This window comes from Eschrichtius robustus, chromosome 14 (assembly GCF_028021215.1).
Source record: "Eschrichtius robustus isolate mEscRob2 chromosome 14, mEscRob2.pri, whole genome shotgun sequence".
Taxonomy (NCBI): Eukaryota; Metazoa; Chordata; class Mammalia; order Artiodactyla; family Eschrichtiidae; genus Eschrichtius; species Eschrichtius robustus.
Genome location: NC_090837.1, coordinates 51,384,104 through 51,404,240, shown reverse-complemented (window position 1 = coordinate 51,404,240; position 20,137 = coordinate 51,384,104). Strand labels below are relative to the sequence as shown.

The 20,137-nt window shown below is 39.6% G+C and overlaps 1 protein-coding gene across 2 annotated transcripts; it reads right to left on the bottom strand.

Annotated features, from left to right (window-relative positions):
* Positions 1 to 12,353: 12,353 nt before the first annotated feature.
* Positions 12,354 to 19,508, bottom strand: C14H18orf21 (chromosome 14 C18orf21 homolog). 2 transcript variants are annotated; one of them, XM_068563576.1, is made up of 5 exons: positions 19,371 to 19,508; positions 19,264 to 19,286; positions 16,827 to 17,026; positions 15,054 to 15,250; positions 12,354 to 12,761 (listed from the first exon to the last, which is right to left on the bottom strand). In XM_068563576.1, exons 1-5 carry the CDS (start codon positions 19,445 to 19,447, stop codon positions 12,674 to 12,676), a joined length of 585 nt encoding a protein of 194 aa, XP_068419677.1. In that variant the 5' UTR covers positions 19,448 to 19,508; the 3' UTR covers positions 12,354 to 12,673. The 2 variants fall into 2 exon arrangements, with proteins under 2 accessions (XP_068419677.1, XP_068419676.1); XM_068563575.1 differs by having other exon boundaries at positions 12,354 to 12,766; positions 19,371 to 19,501.
* Between the last annotated feature and the right edge of the window lie 629 nt (positions 19,509 to 20,137).

The following is a 20,137-nucleotide window of genomic DNA, read 5'->3' as shown; positions in this document are numbered from 1 at the left end:
TGAATTGATGTGAGGGGGCAACACAGCACTGATTGGAATCTTAGCGGTGGAATGTGCTCTCCCCAAAACCCAAAGGTCAACTTAGATTTTTATTTTTATTTTTTAATTTTTTGGCCACACCGTACAGTTTGCAGGGTCCCAGTTCCCCGACGAGGGATTGAACCCAGGCCACAGCAGTGAAAGCCTGGAATCCCAACCACTAGGCCACCAGGAACTCCCCCAAGTTAGATTTTTAAACAGAAGTTTGAAGTCACCTATACTGCCACCCAACTGCTCCTTTATCTTCCATTTGTCAAACAGTCATGTACTTCATCAAGACAACAGCAGAAGTTTAGGAGATATTTAAAATTCAGAAGCATTGCCTGTATTGACTTGGGAGTTCAACAAAAACTGCTTTAAACCTCCCCAGAACTGTCACTATTAAATAAATAGTCCTGCTTTTGGCCACAAAATTAAAAAGTTAAATTTTAGACCTACCTAAAAAACTTTTGTCTCTTTTCATTAATCATATAATTATCAATTATATTTAAATACCAGGTATCCTGCCTGGTGTGCCCCTGAGGGTATATGAAAAAAAGTAGCTGGTACTATAGCTAGCTAGTAATACAGGGAGAATTATTTAGATCCATACACTGTAAATGTAATTCCAAGATACTGAAACGAAAACCCCAAATACAGATATTTAACACCACTACCCAATCTTTGTGTGAAGTTTCCCTAAGTTCAGAGTGAAATTTTGGAATAACTAATCTGAAATGAATAAGATCTAATGTTATGACTAGTGATTTTACATTTTTAAAAGTTAAGGATTCAAAGACATACTTTAAATAGTGTAAATTATATGTATATTTGATGTGTGTGTGTGATTGCATATTAAAATTAGTAAGAAAATATTCTCTTAAAAGCTAATAGGTTAAAACGACTTAGGTTGAATTGAATATATCAAAAACTATATACTTTAAACACCTGTACCACTGTGTTCTCTTTTGTCTGTTAACTTTAATGACAATTGATAATTGACCTCAAGATTTATAACCAACATTTTGGGGTGCCCAATATATAAAAGAATATGTTGATTCCACAAGTGTTGCTACAGTTTCTGTCCTTGAGAAAAGTAAAAGATGATTTGGAATTATTCCAAGGAGACATGTATATAAATCTTGTATTTACAACTTTGGATAGAGCCATTACAGGAAGACCCAGTTGAGGCTGTAAGGACCTCTTGTATATAACTCTGGCGATTGAACCACTTGGATTTTCTGCATTTCATGAAATGAATTCATAAGTCAGACTTCCATTAACCTCCACTACCTACATGCCACCTCAAGAAAGCAGTCACCAAAGTAAATCTGTCACTTGTTAGAACACCAAATTGCCTTGAATTAAACCTGAACTTAGACTGAAGATATATTAGACAAGTGTTGATATTGTTAAAGAAAAAAACAATCTAACACTTATTAAAAGACTTTATTCAGGACCTTTGTGATAGGTATCAAGACTATTCCAATAGGGGAGAAAGTTGGGGCTCAACTCTGCTAAAGACGGCTGGGGATTTATGGCCAAGGAGCAGAGTAAGAGGATCGGTGGATGGAAAATTACTAAAAGGAGATGTTGAGGGTGGGGAAATTCTTGCTAAACTGACTTAGCAGGATTCTTGCTAAAACTGGGCTAGGCGGGCCAAATACAAAGCCCAAGGATGAGGCCTAGTCAAAAAGAGGGCTCAGAGAAGCTTGTCAGAAGTTTGGTCAAGAAGAGGGTCTTTGTCCATATAATTAAAACCGAAAAATGTTTACAAATACCTCAAAACAATTGCCTACATCATTAAACAATTTGCCTACATCATTTGCCTACACCATTTGTGCTTTCAAAGGACAACCACCACAAGGTAATGCTAGATCTTGTTATTCATCTAGTGGTTTTATTGTTGGTGTTCATAGTTTTTCAATTTTTTTGATCAGTTATGATAATACCACAAATTTCTTGAGCACTTTCAACATGCCATCCACTCTTTTAGGTGTTTTTCACGTACCATCTCATGGAGTCCTCACAGCACCTTTATGTGGTAAGTACTATCGTTATCCTCATTTTACATATTAGGAAACAGACTCAGAGAAATTAAGAATTTGCCAAAGATTAGACGGTTAATAAATGGCACAGCCAGGTTCTGCAAGGCAGGACCGCAAAGACTACAGTCTTAACCAGAAGGTCGTACTTATTTTTAAGAACAAACAAGTAATTCTTAGAATTAATTTTATTTAAATGAACAATATATGGCTTATCAGATTATAAAAGAAAAGATATTTGGTTGCAGGGTTAAAACATTCAAGTAGGCATTTGGTAATATTAGAATTAAATTTTAAGTATAAGAACTCAGGATTTTTAAGAATTTATCTTTTGCAGCTCTGCCTCTGCAGTGGTCTAGTTACTATTACTATTCTTCAGTAGAAGTATCACCAACATCCTATTTCTGTCATCACTACTAATTTGTGCTCAAAGTAGCAGGGTTTCTTGGAGAGGGGCTGCTTCCACATCTTATGACTGAGAGAATGAAGGTGGTCTGGAACTTTTCTTTGCAAGAAAGCAAGGCGGATGCTTTCAAAGTTCTGATGGGGTTGAAAGAAAAAAGAAATCAGCTTAAAAGGGCCTCTCGTTGGCCAAGATGTAACAATTTAAGCATCAAAATACAAAATAGAAACTATACTTAATTAAAACAAGTAGTCTATAGAAAAACTGGGATTTTCTTTTCAAATAACTAGTATTATATGCAATTGATTTTTATTCAGAAAAATTCCGATTTATATTTAATTGTACGTTTAGCCCCTGGACAGATGGAAGCACATTCTAGCTGAGTTACACCCAGGGGTTACAGCCCTCACAGCTCAGACTGGGAGGCACACAGGCACAAGTCTCACCAGGCTCCTGCGTGGGAAGAGCTGTGCAAAGGCTTGTGATCAGGGCTTTGAGCATTTCTCTGTGTGTTATACATCAATAAATGGCTTACTAAAAGAAAATTTAAAAGGCTGAGAGTAAGGATCCAGTAGAGGGAGAAGATGAAGAAGGCAGGGCTATTCCACTGGCCAACGGCCCTGGGTCAGAGAAGGGGCGAAATCCAGGATCGATGGCCAGACTGGCCTTGCTGGGGATGAGGAAGGCTGCCTCTTCTGGAACAGGAGGGAAGCAAGAGAGGCACTGGTGAGAAAGTGAGAGAACTCAGCTTAACAGTAGAGCAATGTCTCAAATGTGCAATTGTATTTTGACTCCCAGTTAATTCACTGGCACTGTCCCTCTCAGGGGTGACCCACCTAGGAACATTACTCAGGGTCCTAAAATCTGAGTAGGGATCACAGTAAAAGTCACCATTGTGCTTTTGCAGTTGCAGCCCAGGGGCTGTGCTGGGGGAGACAATAGTGGACAGCATGGAACCAGGGTATATTGAAGATGATTTTGGTCTACAGATTGTCAACTATCTGGTGCCAAAGTTCTTTGTGGACACAAATAGGGCAATATTAGATCTTTGTCTCCCCTTGCCCCTTTCCCACCCATTCCTGTTGGTTTGATTTTCTCTCTCAGGGTTCTGCCTGAGAACCCTCTGGCTGGGGAGGGCCTCCAGTTAGGCTTGCTGCAGTCCACAGGATCAGTGGTTCTCTGGTCACATGTTCCAGTCTCCACATCCCATGACTAGACAAGTAGCCCAGAGCTAAGTGAGCTGTGTTCAGGAAGTACTGCGGTAGCTGGGAGGATTCATCAGCATGTGAACAAGTGCCATGGCAATGAGATGGAGGTCCAGGAATCAGAACTGCTCATAGTCTGAGCCCTACATTGCACATGTGCTGCTTCTCTTTATAAGACTATCATTTTCACTTAACTATCTATACTGTAATATTTAAAAAATTATTTCATTGAAGTATACTTGATTTACAATATTGTTAGTTTCAGATGTACAGCATAGTGATTCAGTATTTTTGCAGATTACACTCCAATATAGGTTATTACAAGATTCACGGGTATAATTCCCTGTGCTGTACAGTATATCCTTGTTGCTTATCTATTTTATATAGAGTGATTTGTGTCTGTTAATCCCATACCCCTAATTTGTCCCTTTCCCCTTTCCTCTCCCCTTTGGTAACCACAAGTTTGTTTTCTGTATCTGTGAGTCTGTTTTGCATATACATTCATTTATATTATTTTTTAGATTCTACATATAAGTGATATCATACATTATTTGTCTTTCTGTGACTTATTTCACAAAGCATAATATTCTCTAGGTCTATCCACATTGCTGTAAATAGCAGTATTTCATTCTTTTCTATGACTAATATTCCATTGTATGTATATGTATGTGTATATATGTCTTATTAATCCAGTCATCTGTTGATGGGCACTTGGGTTACTTCCATGTCTTGGCTATTGTAAATAGTGCTGCTATGAACATTTGGATGCATGTATCTTTTCGAATTAGTGTTTTCATTTTTTCCAGAAGATACCCAGGAGTGGAATTGCTGGATCATATGGTAGTTCTGTTTTTTAAGGAACCTACATACCCTTTTCTATACTGGCTACACCAATTTACATTGCCGCCAACATACGCTGTAATATTTTTAGGTAATTTTTAATTTTCATTTTTTAAATAACAGCTTTACCACATCTTTTTTATCTTCATCTGTTGATATGGGCACTTAGGTTGTTTCCATATCTTGGCTATTGTAAATAATGCCGCGATGAACATGGCGGGTACAGGTATCTTTTCAGATTAGTGTTTTTGTATTCTTTGGATAAATTCCAAGAAGTGGGATAGGTAGACCTTGTGGTAATTCTATTCTTAATTTTTGGAGAAATCTCTATAATGTCTTCCACAGTGTCTACACCAATTTACATTCCTACTAACAGTGTACAAGTCTTTCCTTTTCTCCACATCCTTGCCAACATTTTGTTGCCTTTTTTGACACTCACAGTTCTGACAGGTGTGAAGTGATATTTCATTGTGGTTTTGATTTGCATTTCCCTAATAATTAGTGATGTTGAACATCTTTTCATCTGTCTGTTGACCATCTGTATGTCTTCTTTGGAAAAATGTCTATTCAGCTTCTCTGCCCATTTTTTAACAGGTTAGTTTTGCTGTTGTTTTTGAGTTATATGAGTCCTTTATATATTAACCCCTTATCGGATATATCATTTGCAAATATCTTCTCCCATTCAGGTTTTTTCATTTTATTGGTGGTTTCCCTTGCTGTGTAGAAGCTTCTTAGTTTGATGTAATCCCATTTATTTTTGCTTTTGTTTCCTTTGCCTGAGGAGACATATCTAGAAAGATAATGCTAAGACTGATGTCAAAGAGCATATTGCCTATGATTTCTTCTAGGAGTTTTGTGGTTTCAGGTCTTAACATTCAAGTCTTTAATCCATTTTGAGTTCATTTTTATGTATGGTGTGATAGTGGTAGTTTCATTTTTTTGCATGTGGTTGTCCAGTTTTCCTAGCACTACTTATTGAAGAAACTAACCTTTCTTCATTGTATGTTCTTAAGAAAACTTAAGTTTTAAACTTTTAAGCAGCAAAGAGGCTTGGAAACATGTTATAGTTTAAAGTATCTAAATTGCTTATTTAAAGAGCTTTTAAAAGGTTGAATACAATCCTAGCCTATCATTTAAAAAAAGTCTATCTATGTTACAGGAAAGACTTAAGATAGTTAAACTGTTACTATGTCATTTTTGTTTAAACTGGAGTATAATTGCTTTACAATGTTGTGTTAGTTTCTGCTGTACAATGAAGTGAATCAGCTATATGTATACATACCTCCCTCTTGGACCTCCCTCCCACCCCACCCCCCATCCCACCCATCTAGGTCATCACAGAGCATAGAACTGAGCTTCCTGTGCTTTATAGCAGGTTCCCACTAGCTAGCTATTTTACACATGGTAGTGTATATATGTCAATCCTAATCTCCCAGTTGGTCCCACCCTCCCCTTCCCCGACTGTGTCCACATGTTTGTTCTCTACATCTGCGTCTCTATTCCTGCCCTGGGATAGGTTCATCTGTACCATTTTTCTAGATTCCATATATATGCGTTAATATATGATATTTGTTTTTCTCTTTCTGACTTACTTCACTCTGTATGACAGACTCTAGGTCCATCCACATCTCTACACATAACCCAATTTCGTTCCTTTTTATGGCTGAGTAATGTTCCGTTGTATATATGTACCACCTCTTCTTTTTCCATTCATCTGTCATTGGACATTTAGGTTGTTTCCATATCCTGGCTCTTGTAAATAGTGCTGAAATGAACACTGGGGCACATGTCCTTTTGAATTATGGTTTTCTCAGGGTATATGCCCAGTAGTGGGATTGCTGGGTCATATGGTAGTTCTATTTTTAGTATTTTAAGGAACCTCCATACTGTTCCCCACAGTGGCTGTATCAATTTATATTGCCACCAAGAGTGCAGGAGGGTTCCCCTTCTCCACACCCTCTCCAGCATTTATTGTTTATAGATATTTTGATGATGGCCATTCTGACCAGTGTGAGGTGATACCTTGTTGTAGTTTTGATTTCATTTCTCTAATAATTAGTGATGTTGAGCATCTTTTCATGTCCCTCTTGGCCATCTGTATGTCTTCTTTAGAGAAATGTCTATTTAGGTCTTCTGCCCATTTTTTGATTGGGTTTTTTGTTTTTTTGATATTGAGCTCCATGAGCTGTTTGTATATTTTGGAGATTAATCCTTTGTCCGTTGCTTTCTTTGCAAATATTTTCTCCCATTCTGAGGGTTGTCTTTTCATCTTGTTTATGGTTTCCTTTGCTGTGCAAAAGCTTTTAAGTTTAAGTCCCATTTGTTTATTTTTGTTTTATCTTCATTACTCTAGGAGGTGGGTCAAAAAAGATCTTGCCCTGGTTTATGTCAAAGAGTGTTTTTCCTATGTTTTCCTCTAAGAGTTTTATAGTGTCTGATCTTACATTTAGGTCTTTAATCCATTTTGAGTTTATTTTTGTGTATGGTGTTAGGGAGTGTTCTAATTTCATTCTTTTACATGTAGGGTCCAGTTTTCCCAGCACCACTTACCGAAGAGGCTGTCTTTTCTCCATTGTATGTTCTTGCCTCCTTTGTCATAGATTTGGTGACCATAGGTATGTGGGTTTATCTCTGGACTTTCTATCCTGTACCATTGATCTGTATTTCTGTTTTTGGCCAATACATACTGTCTTGATTACTGTAGCTTTGTATAATAGTTTGAAGTTGGGGAGCCTGATTTCTCGAGATCCGTTTTTCTTTCTCAAGATTGCTTTGGCTATTTGGGGTCTTCTGTGTCTCCATACAAATTGTAAAACTTTTTGTTCTAATTCTGTGAAGAATGCCATGGGTAATTTGATAGGGATTGCACTGAATCTGTAGATTGCTTTGGGTAGTATAGTCATTTTCACAATATTGATTCTTCCAGTCCAAGAACATGGTGTATTTTTCCATCTGTTTGTGTCATCTTTGACTTCTTTCATTGGTATTTTATAGTTTTCTTTTTTTTTTAATTGGAGTATAGTTGCTTTACAATATTGTGTTTGTTAGTTTATAATGTACAGCAAAGTGAATCAGCTAAAGATATACATATATCCCCTCTTTTTTGGATTTCCTTCTCATTTAGGTCACCACAGAGCACTGAGTAGACTTCCCTGTGCTATACAGTATATAGTTTTCTGAGTATGGGTCTTTTGCCTCCTTAGGTAGGTTTATTTCTAGGTATTTTATTCTTTTTGTTGCAATGGTAAATGGGATTGTTTCCTTAATTTCTCTTTCTGATCTTTCATTGTTAGTGTATAGGAATGCAAAAGATTTCTGTGCAATTAATTTTGTACCCTGCAACTTTACCAAATTCATTAATTAGCTCTAGTAGTTTTCTGGTGGCACCTTTAGGATTTTCTATGTATAGTATCATGTCATCTGCAAACAGTGACAGTTGTACTTCTTTTCCAATTTGGATTCCTTTTATTTCTTTTTCTTCTCTGATTGCCATGGCTAGGACTTCCAAAACTATGTTGAGTAATAGTGGAGGGTAGACATCCTTGTCTTATTCCTGATCTTAGAGGAAATGCTTTCAGTTTTTCACCATTGAGAATGATGTTTGCTGTGGGTTTGTCATATATGGCCTTTATTATGTTGAGGTAGGTTCCCTCTATGCCCACTATCTGGAGAGTTTTTATCATAAATGGGTGTTGAATTTTGTTTCACGCTTTTTCTGCATCTATTGAGATGATCATATGGTTTTTATTCTTCAATTTGTTAATATGCTGTATCACATTAATTGATTTGCGTGTATTGAAGAATCCTCGCATCCCTGGGATAAATCCCACTTGATCATGGTGTATGATCCTTTTAATGTGTTGTTGGATTCTGTTTGCTAGTATTCTGTGGATTATTTTTGTGTCTATGTTCATCAGTGTTATTGGTCTGTAATTTTCTTTTTCTGTGGTATCTTTGTATGGTTTTGGTATCAGGGCGATGGTGGCCTCGTAAAACGAAAGTGGGAGTGTTCCTCCCTCTGCAGTTTTTTGGGAAGAGTTTCAGAAGGATAGGTGTTAGCTCTTCTCTAAATGTTTGATAGAATTCTCCTGTAAAGCCATCTGGTCCTGGACTTTTGTTTGTTGGAAGATTTTTAATCACAGTTTCAATTTCATTACTTGTGACTTGTCTGTTTATATTTTCTAATTCTTCCTGATTCAGTCTTGGAAAGTTGTACCTTTCTAAGAATTTGTCAGTTTCTTCCAGGTTGCCCATTTTATTGGCATATAGTTGCTTGTAGTAGTCTCTTATGATCCTTTGTATTTCTGCAGTGTCAGTTGTAATTTCTCCTTTCTCATTTCTAATTTTATTGATTTATGTCCTCTCCCTTTTTTTCTTGAATTGTCTGCCCAAAGGTTTACCAATTTTGTTTATCTTCTCAAAGAATCAGCTTTTAGTTTTATTGGTCTTTGCTATTTTTTTCTTTGTTCCTATTTCATTTATTTCTGCTCTGATCTTTATGATTTCTTTCCTTCTACTGACTTTGGGGTTTTTTGTTTTTGTTCTTTTTCTAGGTTCTTTAGGTGTAAGATTAGATTGTTTGAGATTTTTCTTGTTTCTTGAAGTGAGATTGAATTGCTATAAACTTCCCTCTTAGAACTGCTTTTGCTGCATCCCATAGGTTTTGGGTTGTTGTGTTTTCACTGTCATTTGTTTCTAGGTATTTTTTGATTTCCTCTTTGATTTCTTCAGTGATCTCTTGGTTATTTAGCAGCACACTGTCTAGCCTCCATGTGTCTGTGTTTTTTTCCTGTAATTGATTTCTAATCTCATAGCATTGTGGTCAGAAAAGATACTTGATACGATTTCAATTTTCTTAAATTTTCTGAGGATTGATTTGTGACCCAAGATGTGATCTATCCTGGAGAATGTGCTGTGTGCACTTGAGAAGAAAGTGTATTCTGCCACTTTCGGGTGGAATGTCTTATAAATATCAATTAAATCTATCTGGTCTATTGTGTCATTTCAAGCTTGTGTTTCCTTATTAATTTTCTGTCTGGATGATCTGTCTATTGGTGTAAGGGGGATGTTAAGGTCCCCCACTATTATTGTGTTACTGTCAATTTCCCCTTTTATAGCTGTTAGCACTTTCCTTATGTATTGAGGTGGTCCTATTTTGGGTGCATAAATATTTATAATTGTTGTATCTTCTTTTGGATTGATCCCTTGATCATTAGGTAGTGTCCTTCCTTATCGCTTGTAACAGGCTTTATTTTAAAGTCTATTTTCTCTGATATGTGTATTGCTACTCCAGCTTTCTTGTGATTCCTGTTTGCACAGAATATCTTTTTCCATCCCCTCACTTGCAGTCTGTATGTGTCCCTAGGTCTGAAGTGGGTCTCTTGTACACAGCATATAAATGGGTCTTGTTTTTATATCCATTCTGCCAGTCTTTGTCTTTTGGTTGGAGCGTTTAAGCCATTTACATTTGAGGTAATTATCGATATGTATGTTCCTATTACCATTTTCTTAATTGTCTTTGGTTTGTTTTTGTGGGTCTTTTTCTTCTCTTGTGTTTCCTGCCTAGAGAAGTTCCTTTAGCATTTGTTGTAGAGCTGGTTTGGTGGTGCTGAATTCTCTTAGCTTTTGCTTATCTGTAAAGCTTTTGATTTCTCTATCGAATCTGAATGAGATCCTTGCTGGGTAGACTAATCTTGGTTGTAGGTTTTTCCCTTTCATCAGTTTAAATATGTCCTGCCCCTCCCTCTTGGCTTGCAGAGCTTCCGCTGAAAAATCAGCTGATAACCTTATGGGGATTCCCTTGTATGTTATATTTTGCTTTTCCCTTGCTGCTTTTAATATTTTTTCTTTGAATTTAGTTTTTGTTAGTTTGATTAATATGTGTCTTGGTGTGTTTCTCCTAGGGTTTATCCTGTATGGGACTCTCTGCTCTTCCTGGACTTGGGTGGCTATTTCCTTTCCCAATTTAGGGAAGTTTTCAACTATAATCTCTTTGAATATCTTCTCAGACCCTTTCTATTTCTCTTCTTCTTCTGGGACCCCTGTAATTTGAATGTTGGTACATTTAGTATTGTCCCAGAGGTCTCTGAGACTGTTTTCAATTGTTTTCATTCTTTTTTCTTTACTCTGCTTCTTGGCAGTTATTTCCACCATTCTATCTTCCAGCTCACTTATTTGTTCTTCTGCCTGTTATCATCCTATTGATTCCTTCTAGTGTGTTTTTCATTTCAGTTATTGTGTTGTTCATCTCTATTTGTTTGTTCTTTAGTTCTTCTAGGTCTTTGTTAAACATTTCTTGTATTTTCTCAATCTATCTGTGCCTCCATTCTATTTCCGAGATTTTGGATCATCTTTCCTATCATTACTCTGAATTCTTTTTCAGGTAGTTTGCCTATTTCCTCTTCATTTATTTGGTCTTGTAGGTTTTTAACCTTGCTCCTTCATCTGTAGTATATTCTTTTGTCATCTCATTTTTTTTGATGGGTGGGACTGTGTTCCTGTCTTACTGGTTGTTTGGCCTGAGGCTTCCAGCACTGGAGTTTGCAGGCAGTTGGGTAGAGCTGGGTCTTGGTTCACAGATGAGGAACTCTGGAGACCTCACTCCAAGGAATATTCCCTGGGGTCTGAGGTTGTCTGTTAGTCCTGCAGTTCGGACTCAGTGCTCCCACCACAGGAGCTCAGGCCTGACCCCTGGCCCGTGAACCAAGATCCCGCAAGCCACGTGGCAAAAAAAACAAACAACAACATGGCGCAGAACAATAACAAAGAATAAGAAATAAAATAAAATTAGAAAACTAACAGATATATTATAAACAATAAAAGTATAAATGAAACAACAACCGGAAGATAAAACAGAACCACAATAGCAAAAAAAAAAAAAAAAAAACCAAAACAAAGGCCATTAAAGGCCATGGCTTAGGCAGCGCATGGGGCTTAGGCAAGGGTGGGGTTTAGGCAGGGGGCTGGGGCCTATGCTCAGGACCCACGGGGCCAGAAAAGGCCCAAGTGGGGGGGTGGGGCTTAGGCTCAGCACAGCTGGATGGGGCCCTGGAGTGCCTCTGGCCTCGGAGTGCAGAGTATCAGGGCCAGGACCTCAGCAGGCCCAAGTGGGTGGGGGAAACGCTAGCTACGTTCCCCCCCAATCCTCATACCCCCGAGGGTCCCTCCCCGTTCACCTCTACTCTTCCTCCCCCATCCTCCAACGCCCCCACACAGCCAGAGGGGGCCCCAGAGGGTTGAGGACCAGGCCCGTGACCCCAGCAGGCTCCCTGGGGCCCAAGTGGGCAGGGGAAATGCTAGCTGTGCTCCCCTCTGATCCTCTGAACCCCCGAGGGTCTCTCCCCATCCCTGTTGATCCCCTCGCAGTGAGTGGGCCTCTCGAGGCGTGGGAACCCCCTCCCTACCGCCACCCCTCAGGGGTGCCAGTCCCATTCCACCTCCACTTCTCCTCCCCCCTCGCTCCCCATCCCATGTTCTACCTTGTCTTTTGGGGGTTCCTCCCATACCCTTGGGTGTCGAGGTCCCCCACCAGCATCTGGTAGGTGCCCTAGTTGTGAGGAGACGCGAACTCTGCATCCTCCTACTCTGCCATCTTGACTCTGCCTCCCCATGTTATGTTCTGATGTAAATTTTAGACCTAAAAATAAGTCTTCACCAGAGCAAATGAAATGCCACTTGTGGTGAAATATTATACTTTATACTTTTTCTGAATTATCAATAAGGTTACAGACACCTAGAAAGGAGTAAGCACACCTCTCATAAACGTCTCAATTTCCTTATGAAAGAAAATGACATAAATAATGAAAACTTAAGGGAGGAGAAAATAATAATATAACCACTCAATTCCATGTATATCTTTACTACTTACAAGGACCTTTCATATATTTTTGATCCTCACAATCACCTGGTGAGGTAGGCAAGTTTCAGCTTTTCATTCTAACGAGGTATTTTCTCCATAAACACTGAAGAATGCCAAGAAAAGTTTGCTCTTGAATCCTAGTTTCCATGTATTTTAAGAATAAATAGGTTCTTGAAAAAGCAGGTTTTCTAACTTTAGTTTCAGAAATTACATTAAACATTTCTTATTTTCATAGTCCATCCTTTACAAAGAAGATAAGAAATTTCTGAAGTCCACCTTTGGATTCTTTTCAGATTCACTCTGACTAAGCAACATTTTTAGTTGAGAGAAGTGTTTCTTTGTTTTGCTCACATTCTTTGAGGAGCAAATGGGTGTTGACTGTCCAGATGTAGCTGTTCTGAAAAGAAACATAAAGCCACACTTAGGTATACTGACAAACAACAGTTCTTCCTTCTTAGCCTAGATACCTGCTACTAGAATCATTTTCTACTCTTCCATAATTATGGCAATATATGAGCAGTGGCTATACCCAGCAAAGTCATTCCCATTTTATTAAGAAATCTCACTAAACAGGCTACAGGCAACATTTAGGAGGTATAATGGGTGGTTCTGGAAGCTTCTATCACCACCTGAAAGAGAAAGCTAAAGGCAAAATATCATCAGGTCTGAGTTACTTGTAAGTCAGACACCAAGATTCATGACAGTTCTAAGCAAGGACTTTAAAAACATATTTTTTCTTCACAGCTCAAGACCACTTCTTTCTCAAAAGTGAAGAATATCAACCTACACATATAGGTACCATTCCACTGTATTTTCGCCCCTACAGTATAAGCTCCATGGGGCAGACACTTTGTACGACTAACTGTATATTCCAGGGCTTTTTAACAGTGCCAAGCACAGAGGAGGCCCTCTAAAAATATCCACTGAATAGATGATTCCCCATCTGGTATGTGTGTATTTATGCCTCGTTCTATTTCCTTCCTTCTAATTGTGTTCATCCCCCCAAACAATATTTGGGGTTTGTCAGTCTCATCCCTCTTCTGACTCCCCATCCATGATAAATGTGAAATAGCATTCTCTTTCCTGCATATATCTAAGAAGGAGTCTGGTCTAAATGCCACTGAATTATTTTAAATATGCCAAATGTTCTTTTATCTGCACATGCCCAATAAAGTAGAAACTTCCATGATGAATTCCTATTGTACCAAACATCAAAATAATTAGGAATATACAGAAAACTGGACTTGAAATTTTAAATGTCAAACCCAATATAAAAAAACCTCAACTTAGTAAAAACAAATAATCCAGTCCTTGCTGAATTTTGTTATTGATTTTCAAGAAACTACCAGACTCTTTTGTAACAAAATGTTTGTTTAAAAATTCCTTTCACAGTTTCTATGGAGTTAAATTTATTGATTAGCATAGTGAATAGTGTACTGAGGATTACTAAAAATAAAACATGAGCCCAGTCACACAGTTAACTTAGTATCATTTCACAAATCCCTATTCAGTTAGATTTCCACAGGAATTTCTGATACAGGAAACAGCAAGAACAAAGGTTTAGAGCAGGAAAGTAAACTGTGAGTGGTTCAGTTTTGTTGACACATAAGATGAATTAAGACAAGTAAGACAGGCAGACAGATTGGTGCCAGGTAGTGGGGGCTGGAAATCCATGCTGGAGTATTTGTTCCATATGCTACAGAGTGAGGTGCTAAAGCTTCTAATCAGAACTGTGCTTTTAAAAAATATCAGACTTGGACTTCTGGTGGCACGGTGGTTAAGAATCCGCCTGCCAACGCAGGGGTCACAGGTTTGTGCCCTGGTCCGGGAAGATCCCACATGCCGTGGAGCAACTAAGCCTGTGCGCCACAACTACTGAGCCCACATGCCACAACTACTGAGCCTGCACTCTACAGCCCATGAGCCACAACTACTGAGCCCGCGTGCCACAACTACTGAAGCCCTCACGCCCAGCACCCGTGCTCCGCAACAAGAGAAGCAACCCCGTAAGCCTAGAGCCCATGCTCCACAACAAGAGAAGCCACTGCAAGGAGAAGCCTGCGCACCACAACAAAGAGTAGCCCCTGCTTGCCACAACTAGAGAAAGCCTGCATGCAGCAACGAAGACCCAATGCAGTGAAAGATAAGTAAACAAATAAATAAATTTATAAAAAATAAAAATATCAGACTAGAAGGACTTGAAACTAGGAGCAGGAAGACTCAGGGAATTATTGTAGTAGTCCTGGCAAAGAGTGAATAATGACCTGAACAGATAGCAGCAGCAGGGAGAAAAAGGAAAGAATAGCTGCAGACACCTTGGAAGCAGGATGGATAGAAACTGGCAACTAACTGAACCAAGACTGAGGGAGTAGGATTGTCAACTATACTCACCATTTCAGGTCAGAATGTCTAGAAGGGCATGTTCATTTACAGAATAAGGAACTTAGGAGGATGGGCAGGTTTGAGTAGTTACCTGTGGGGACATGTAGGAGTGGGAAGTGGATATATTTAATAGGCAGCTGGGAACAGGCCCAGGGAGAGACTGGAAGTAGAGGAACACACCTGGAAGTCAGTGCAGTGATGACTTCCTCAACTGCATGGCAATTTCAGGGAGTGTATTAACAGAGAAATTAGAACTCATGGGTTAACACTGGTCATTTAAATAGCTTAATGGATTAAGATACCTGAAAATCAATGCTGGGCTCTTGGCTTTGGAACCAGACATATGATTTAGCTTTGCAGAACTTAGAGTCTTTCTCTCTGGGGTCTTTAGGCCGAGTTTACTCGCAGGAGTGGTAGGATTGCTCTTCAATGTTGATAGAAAGCTTCTACTTTTGCCATGATGTTTAACTGTTCTGTTGCATGTTTTACAAGTAATCAACTGCCATAAAAAGAAGAAATATTGGGTCTGATTTCTCTTAGAATTTAATCCAATAAACTGCATGCTCATTAAATTCATATACATAAGGGACTAAACCAGGTACTACAGGGTGAGTAACAAAGGCTGCCCTCAGCAAGCTTGTAAACTAGCAGCAGGAATCAGACAAGACACAAATTTAAAAGAAAATCTTCAATAAAAAGTTAATGGCTAAACATTTGTATATAATTTAAAACACGTTTTTAAAGATGATAAAGTCTTTACTTTCTCAATGTAAAACCATGTTCGGGGGGGAATGGAGGAGACTGGGAATGATACCCCTTAACATCTGGAAAGTTGTTCTTTATAATAGTAGACATTTAGCATTTTTTTGCAGACAAACTCCAAGCCTTTTCCAATAAAACATGGCAAAATATCACTGAAAATTTAATTGACTCCTTCAAACATTTAGTGATTCTGTAAATACAGGTCTAAAGCAATTTATAAAACCAATCAAATGAATCCTCACATTCTCATACTTCACTTCATTAGCGATAGAGGTTGACTTTCTTTTCAGGATTCATTTTTCAAGACATGGTTCATTTTATAGCTAAATGCCTTTCTTCTACATATCTGACTCACAAGGCACAGGATTCAGCCCAGGCCTCAACAAAATTAACAGAAACTAGTTTAGCTGAGAAGTACTCTGATGTTCATGAGCAGGTAAAAATGCATTTACAGAGGTCTATTTAAGTTGTTCTACGCTTTATACAAACAATCAATTTTATGACAAAGCAAAATTCATTTACCTGTCCAATTATGGTAAACTCCTAAATATGGCAGTTCCAATCTAAGTTATTACTGACTATAGTCTTGGGCCAGACATAATCTGTCATAATGTCCATAATGCCCAGCACAGTGCCTGGCAGTAAGCAGGCACTCGAATAGTTAATAACTGTTAACACAGAACATGTAGATAAAGTGTATCTGATACTGGTCTCTATACAGTAAACCAGAGTAATTTGCTTTTGGTTGTTTTATTGCACTTAACATCCCCAATACACAGCATTGTCTGGAATAAGATAGATCCTCAATAAATGTTTGATGAATGAACATAAGATGCACTTACCTTTGTTGGGCATAAACTTAAATACATACTCTGACATAGAGCGGAGGTGACTGAAGAAGTAACACTGGTACCTAATACATAAGGCAAGAGCCTTATGTATACCTAATACATACTGCTGTTCGAAGAAAAGAACCATTCGCTGAAAAAATAATTTAGCGGTGACTGCAGTTCAGGTGAAGTCACACTGGTGAGCTCAAGAAATTCTCAACTTTGTGAAAATAATTGTGCTCAGCAATAAGATCTGGGCAATTGAGAGTTCATGATGTTTGGTTTTAGGTAATTGTGAAAAACAAAAATAAGCTGTACTCTTGATGACACAGTAATCACTAGAAAGAAATCCTATGTATATATTTTGACAATCTAAATATACTACAAACCTCTGAGTTACATTCAGGCTAATTCTTAACCTCATCTTAAGTGAAAGAAAAGAAAATTCTGGTTTATTTATACATACTGGAATTGAAAGCTTACCAATACACTTTTGGAGTCTTTGTACTTTTTCAAAATTTTTGCTTCTTTAAAACTGAGTGTATAATTTCTTGCTTCTCGATTAAGAAGTTTCTGTATTTTGGGTGTCAGTCTGGGTTTGGGTTTGAGACGTACTCGAGACTTATCCTGAACCAGCAACTGGAAACAGTATGGACATGTTCCTTCAAAAGTGCTTTTGTCATCTAAAATTATACAAATGAAACTCACAAGTCAGCAAACAGAATATTTTGTTACTGCTAACTATCAATATTATAAATGCAAAAGAGTATATTATTTAATACAAGCAAATATACATTTTCCTTAAGCAAACTCAAAATATGAAAATTTACAAAAAGATAAACCAGCAATAATTTATTTTACAAAACACTATAATTCTATCCATTCACTCCTTTTAGGAACAGATAGGTAAGTCCCCACCCTTTGCTACATTGTTCATTACTTGCTACCAAGTAAAAAAGGCTGTATGTCTAACCAATTTTACAGACACATTTATCACAAAATAACAAATTATATTGTGACTTTTCCTTTTTAAACAATTAGCACAATTTTGTGGTTGTGAGCTGGGCTTTGTCTGCAGTACAAGGTGACAGGACAACAGACTTGCCCCAGGACCTTTATGCAATCAAGAAAGCATTCACTGACCGTCTACCATGCTAGGCTGTGGAGACATAAATATGGAAGTAAAGGAGTTGCTATCTTTATAGAACTCACACTCTTGGGGAGCCCTAAGCAAATAAAGATAAGACTGGTAAAAACTGCAACAGAATATGATTAAAATGCCCTGAAAATTATTAAACTCTGCATAGACTAGCCAGAAACACTTCAAACAGGCTTGACAAAAGTCATCACAGGTGACTGTAAACTCTTATCTGTATTTGGAAATGGCATCTATTATTGGTAACGGGCTTTCAGGTACAAGTACAGTGAAAAATCAAGCATGGTTATTTAGGGAAAGGTGAGGCGTGAAGGTGATGCTGCTGAAAAGGAAGGTGGGCACGCTATCTGTTATTCAATAAATATTTATTGGTTAGCCCTGTGTAAAGCTAAAGACCATGTTCGTAACTTAGCTCTGCCAAATGTAAAATTCATTCATAATTACTGAGTGACAGTTAAGTGCCAAGCACTGTTCTGGGTGTGGGCAATACCACAGTGAACAAAGGACAATTCATGCAGAGAGACAATGAATACAACAATGCCAAATGTTAAGTGCTGGGGAGAAAAAAGAAATACAGGAAAAGGGGAATGGGGCGTAGCGATGGAGCTGCTATAATCTTAAATAGGGCAGCCAGGGAAGGCTTTGTGGGGTGACATTTGCAAGAGACCAGCAGGAAGTGAGGGAAGAATCCAAGGAGATATGTGAGTTAAGATTTCCAGGTAGAAGGAAGGGCAGGTGCAAAGGCCGTGAAACAGCACGGGGGCCTGGCAGTGGTTGGAGTTCAGTGAACAAAAGGGAGAGCAGGTCAGAGAGGTAACGCAGACCTATGACATAGGGCCATGAAGTCCCTTTAAAAGATTTTCACTTTTACTCTGAGATGGGCAGTTATTTCAGAGTTGGTAGCAGAGAAGTGACATGGTCTAGCTTAGGTTTCTATTAGGCTCACGTTGGCTGCTGGATTGAGACTGCATGGGAGCTATTGCCAATAATCCAGGAGAGAAACTGATGGCTTGGACCAGGGTGGTAAGTTGGATGTGGAGAGAAGTGGCTAGATAGTGGATATATTTTAAAGCCAGTGGGGTTTGCTGGCCTACTGGCTTGGGGAGGAAGGCTGTTAGTGAGTCAAGAGTGGCTCCTAGGTTTTGGGGCTAATTCTTAAGGATGGGGTTACCATTTACTGAAATAGGAATAACTGGAGGAGGCGGGTTGTCGTGTTGGGGGATAAAGCTTGAATTTTCGCCTAACATAATATTCAAAAAAAGTTGTCAACGTATCTGGATGAGTCTAGGATTCGCGGGAGTGGTCTGGACTGGGGATATAAATTTGCAAGTCCTCAGTATGCAGAATTTAAAGGCCATGAGAGTGGATGAAAAACTGTCACCAAGGAATTGAGTGTAGCTAGAAAAGACGTCCAAGGGATGAGTCCTGGGACACTCCAACATTTTTAAGTTGGGGAAATTAGGAGAAACCAGCAAAACAGAAGTACTGGCTAAAGAGGTAGGAGGTGAACTTTGTGACGGTCCGGAAGCCAAGTGAGGAAACTATTTCGAGTAGACTGATCAATGCGTCAAATGCCGCTAATAGGTCAGACAAGATAAGGCACGTTAAGGAATTTGGATTTTTTACGAAACTGAGAAGCCTCTAGAGGGGGTTTATTATGGCAGTGGGTCGATCCGATTTTTTGGATCATCCTGAGCGTTGTGGGGAATGAAGGCGAGCGGGGCGACGACAGCCTGACCCACAACCAACGGGCGTCCTCCCTACCGTGTGACGAACTGTAGGCCCAGCTGCAAAAGAGAAAGAGACTCATAAGGGATGAGGAAACACCCCCTAGCGGCTAGCCTCCCGCTCCCCCTCTCTCCCTCTCTTACAGGAGATAGCGGGCCTGGCCCGGGCAGCTATCTTGTAGTTTCCGCGCCGCAGCCTCAAGGTAGTGCTTCTGCCTCATAGCCACCGCCACCTCCACACCGCTGAGACCCGGGGACAAAAAAAAGACTCCGGAAACCGGCTTCCCAACGTGGCGGACTTTGACGTCGGGATAAGAGCTCCCTTCGGAAACAGGTGCCCTCAGCTGAAGGGTTCCGGTGCCTTCGCGTCCGGTCCGGCGCGCAGGCGGCCCTCCCCGCGCCGTTGGCCCCGCCCCCGGGTCCCGCCCCGTCCCCGCGGGCAAGGTGGCGATCACCTCAGACGATAGTCTGGGCGGAGCAGCTTGACTGGGCAGGGGTGGCAACGTCAGGAGCCGAGGGTGCCGCCCGCCTCTCCGTCTTTGTCTGGTAGCCTCCTTTACCATACCCCTGTTGTCATTTCATCAGCCCCAGTCGCCCTCTAAATTTGCGGGCTGGGGTACTGACTTGGGCCGCGGCGAGCGGAAGCGCGGTCCGCAGCGGGGCAGCTTGAAGAAGCGAGGCCTCGAGCTTCCTTCCTTCCTTCCCTTCCTTCAACTGAAATTCACATGACATAACGTTAACCAATTTTAGGTGAACGACTCAGCGATGTTTAGTACAATTGCAGTGTTGTGCAAACACCACTGTTACTAGTTTGGAAACATTTCTATCAGCCTACCGGTACCCCATTAGCAGTTACTCCCCATTCTTCCCTCCCTCTCAGCCCCTGGCAACCACTAGTCTGCTTTTTGTCT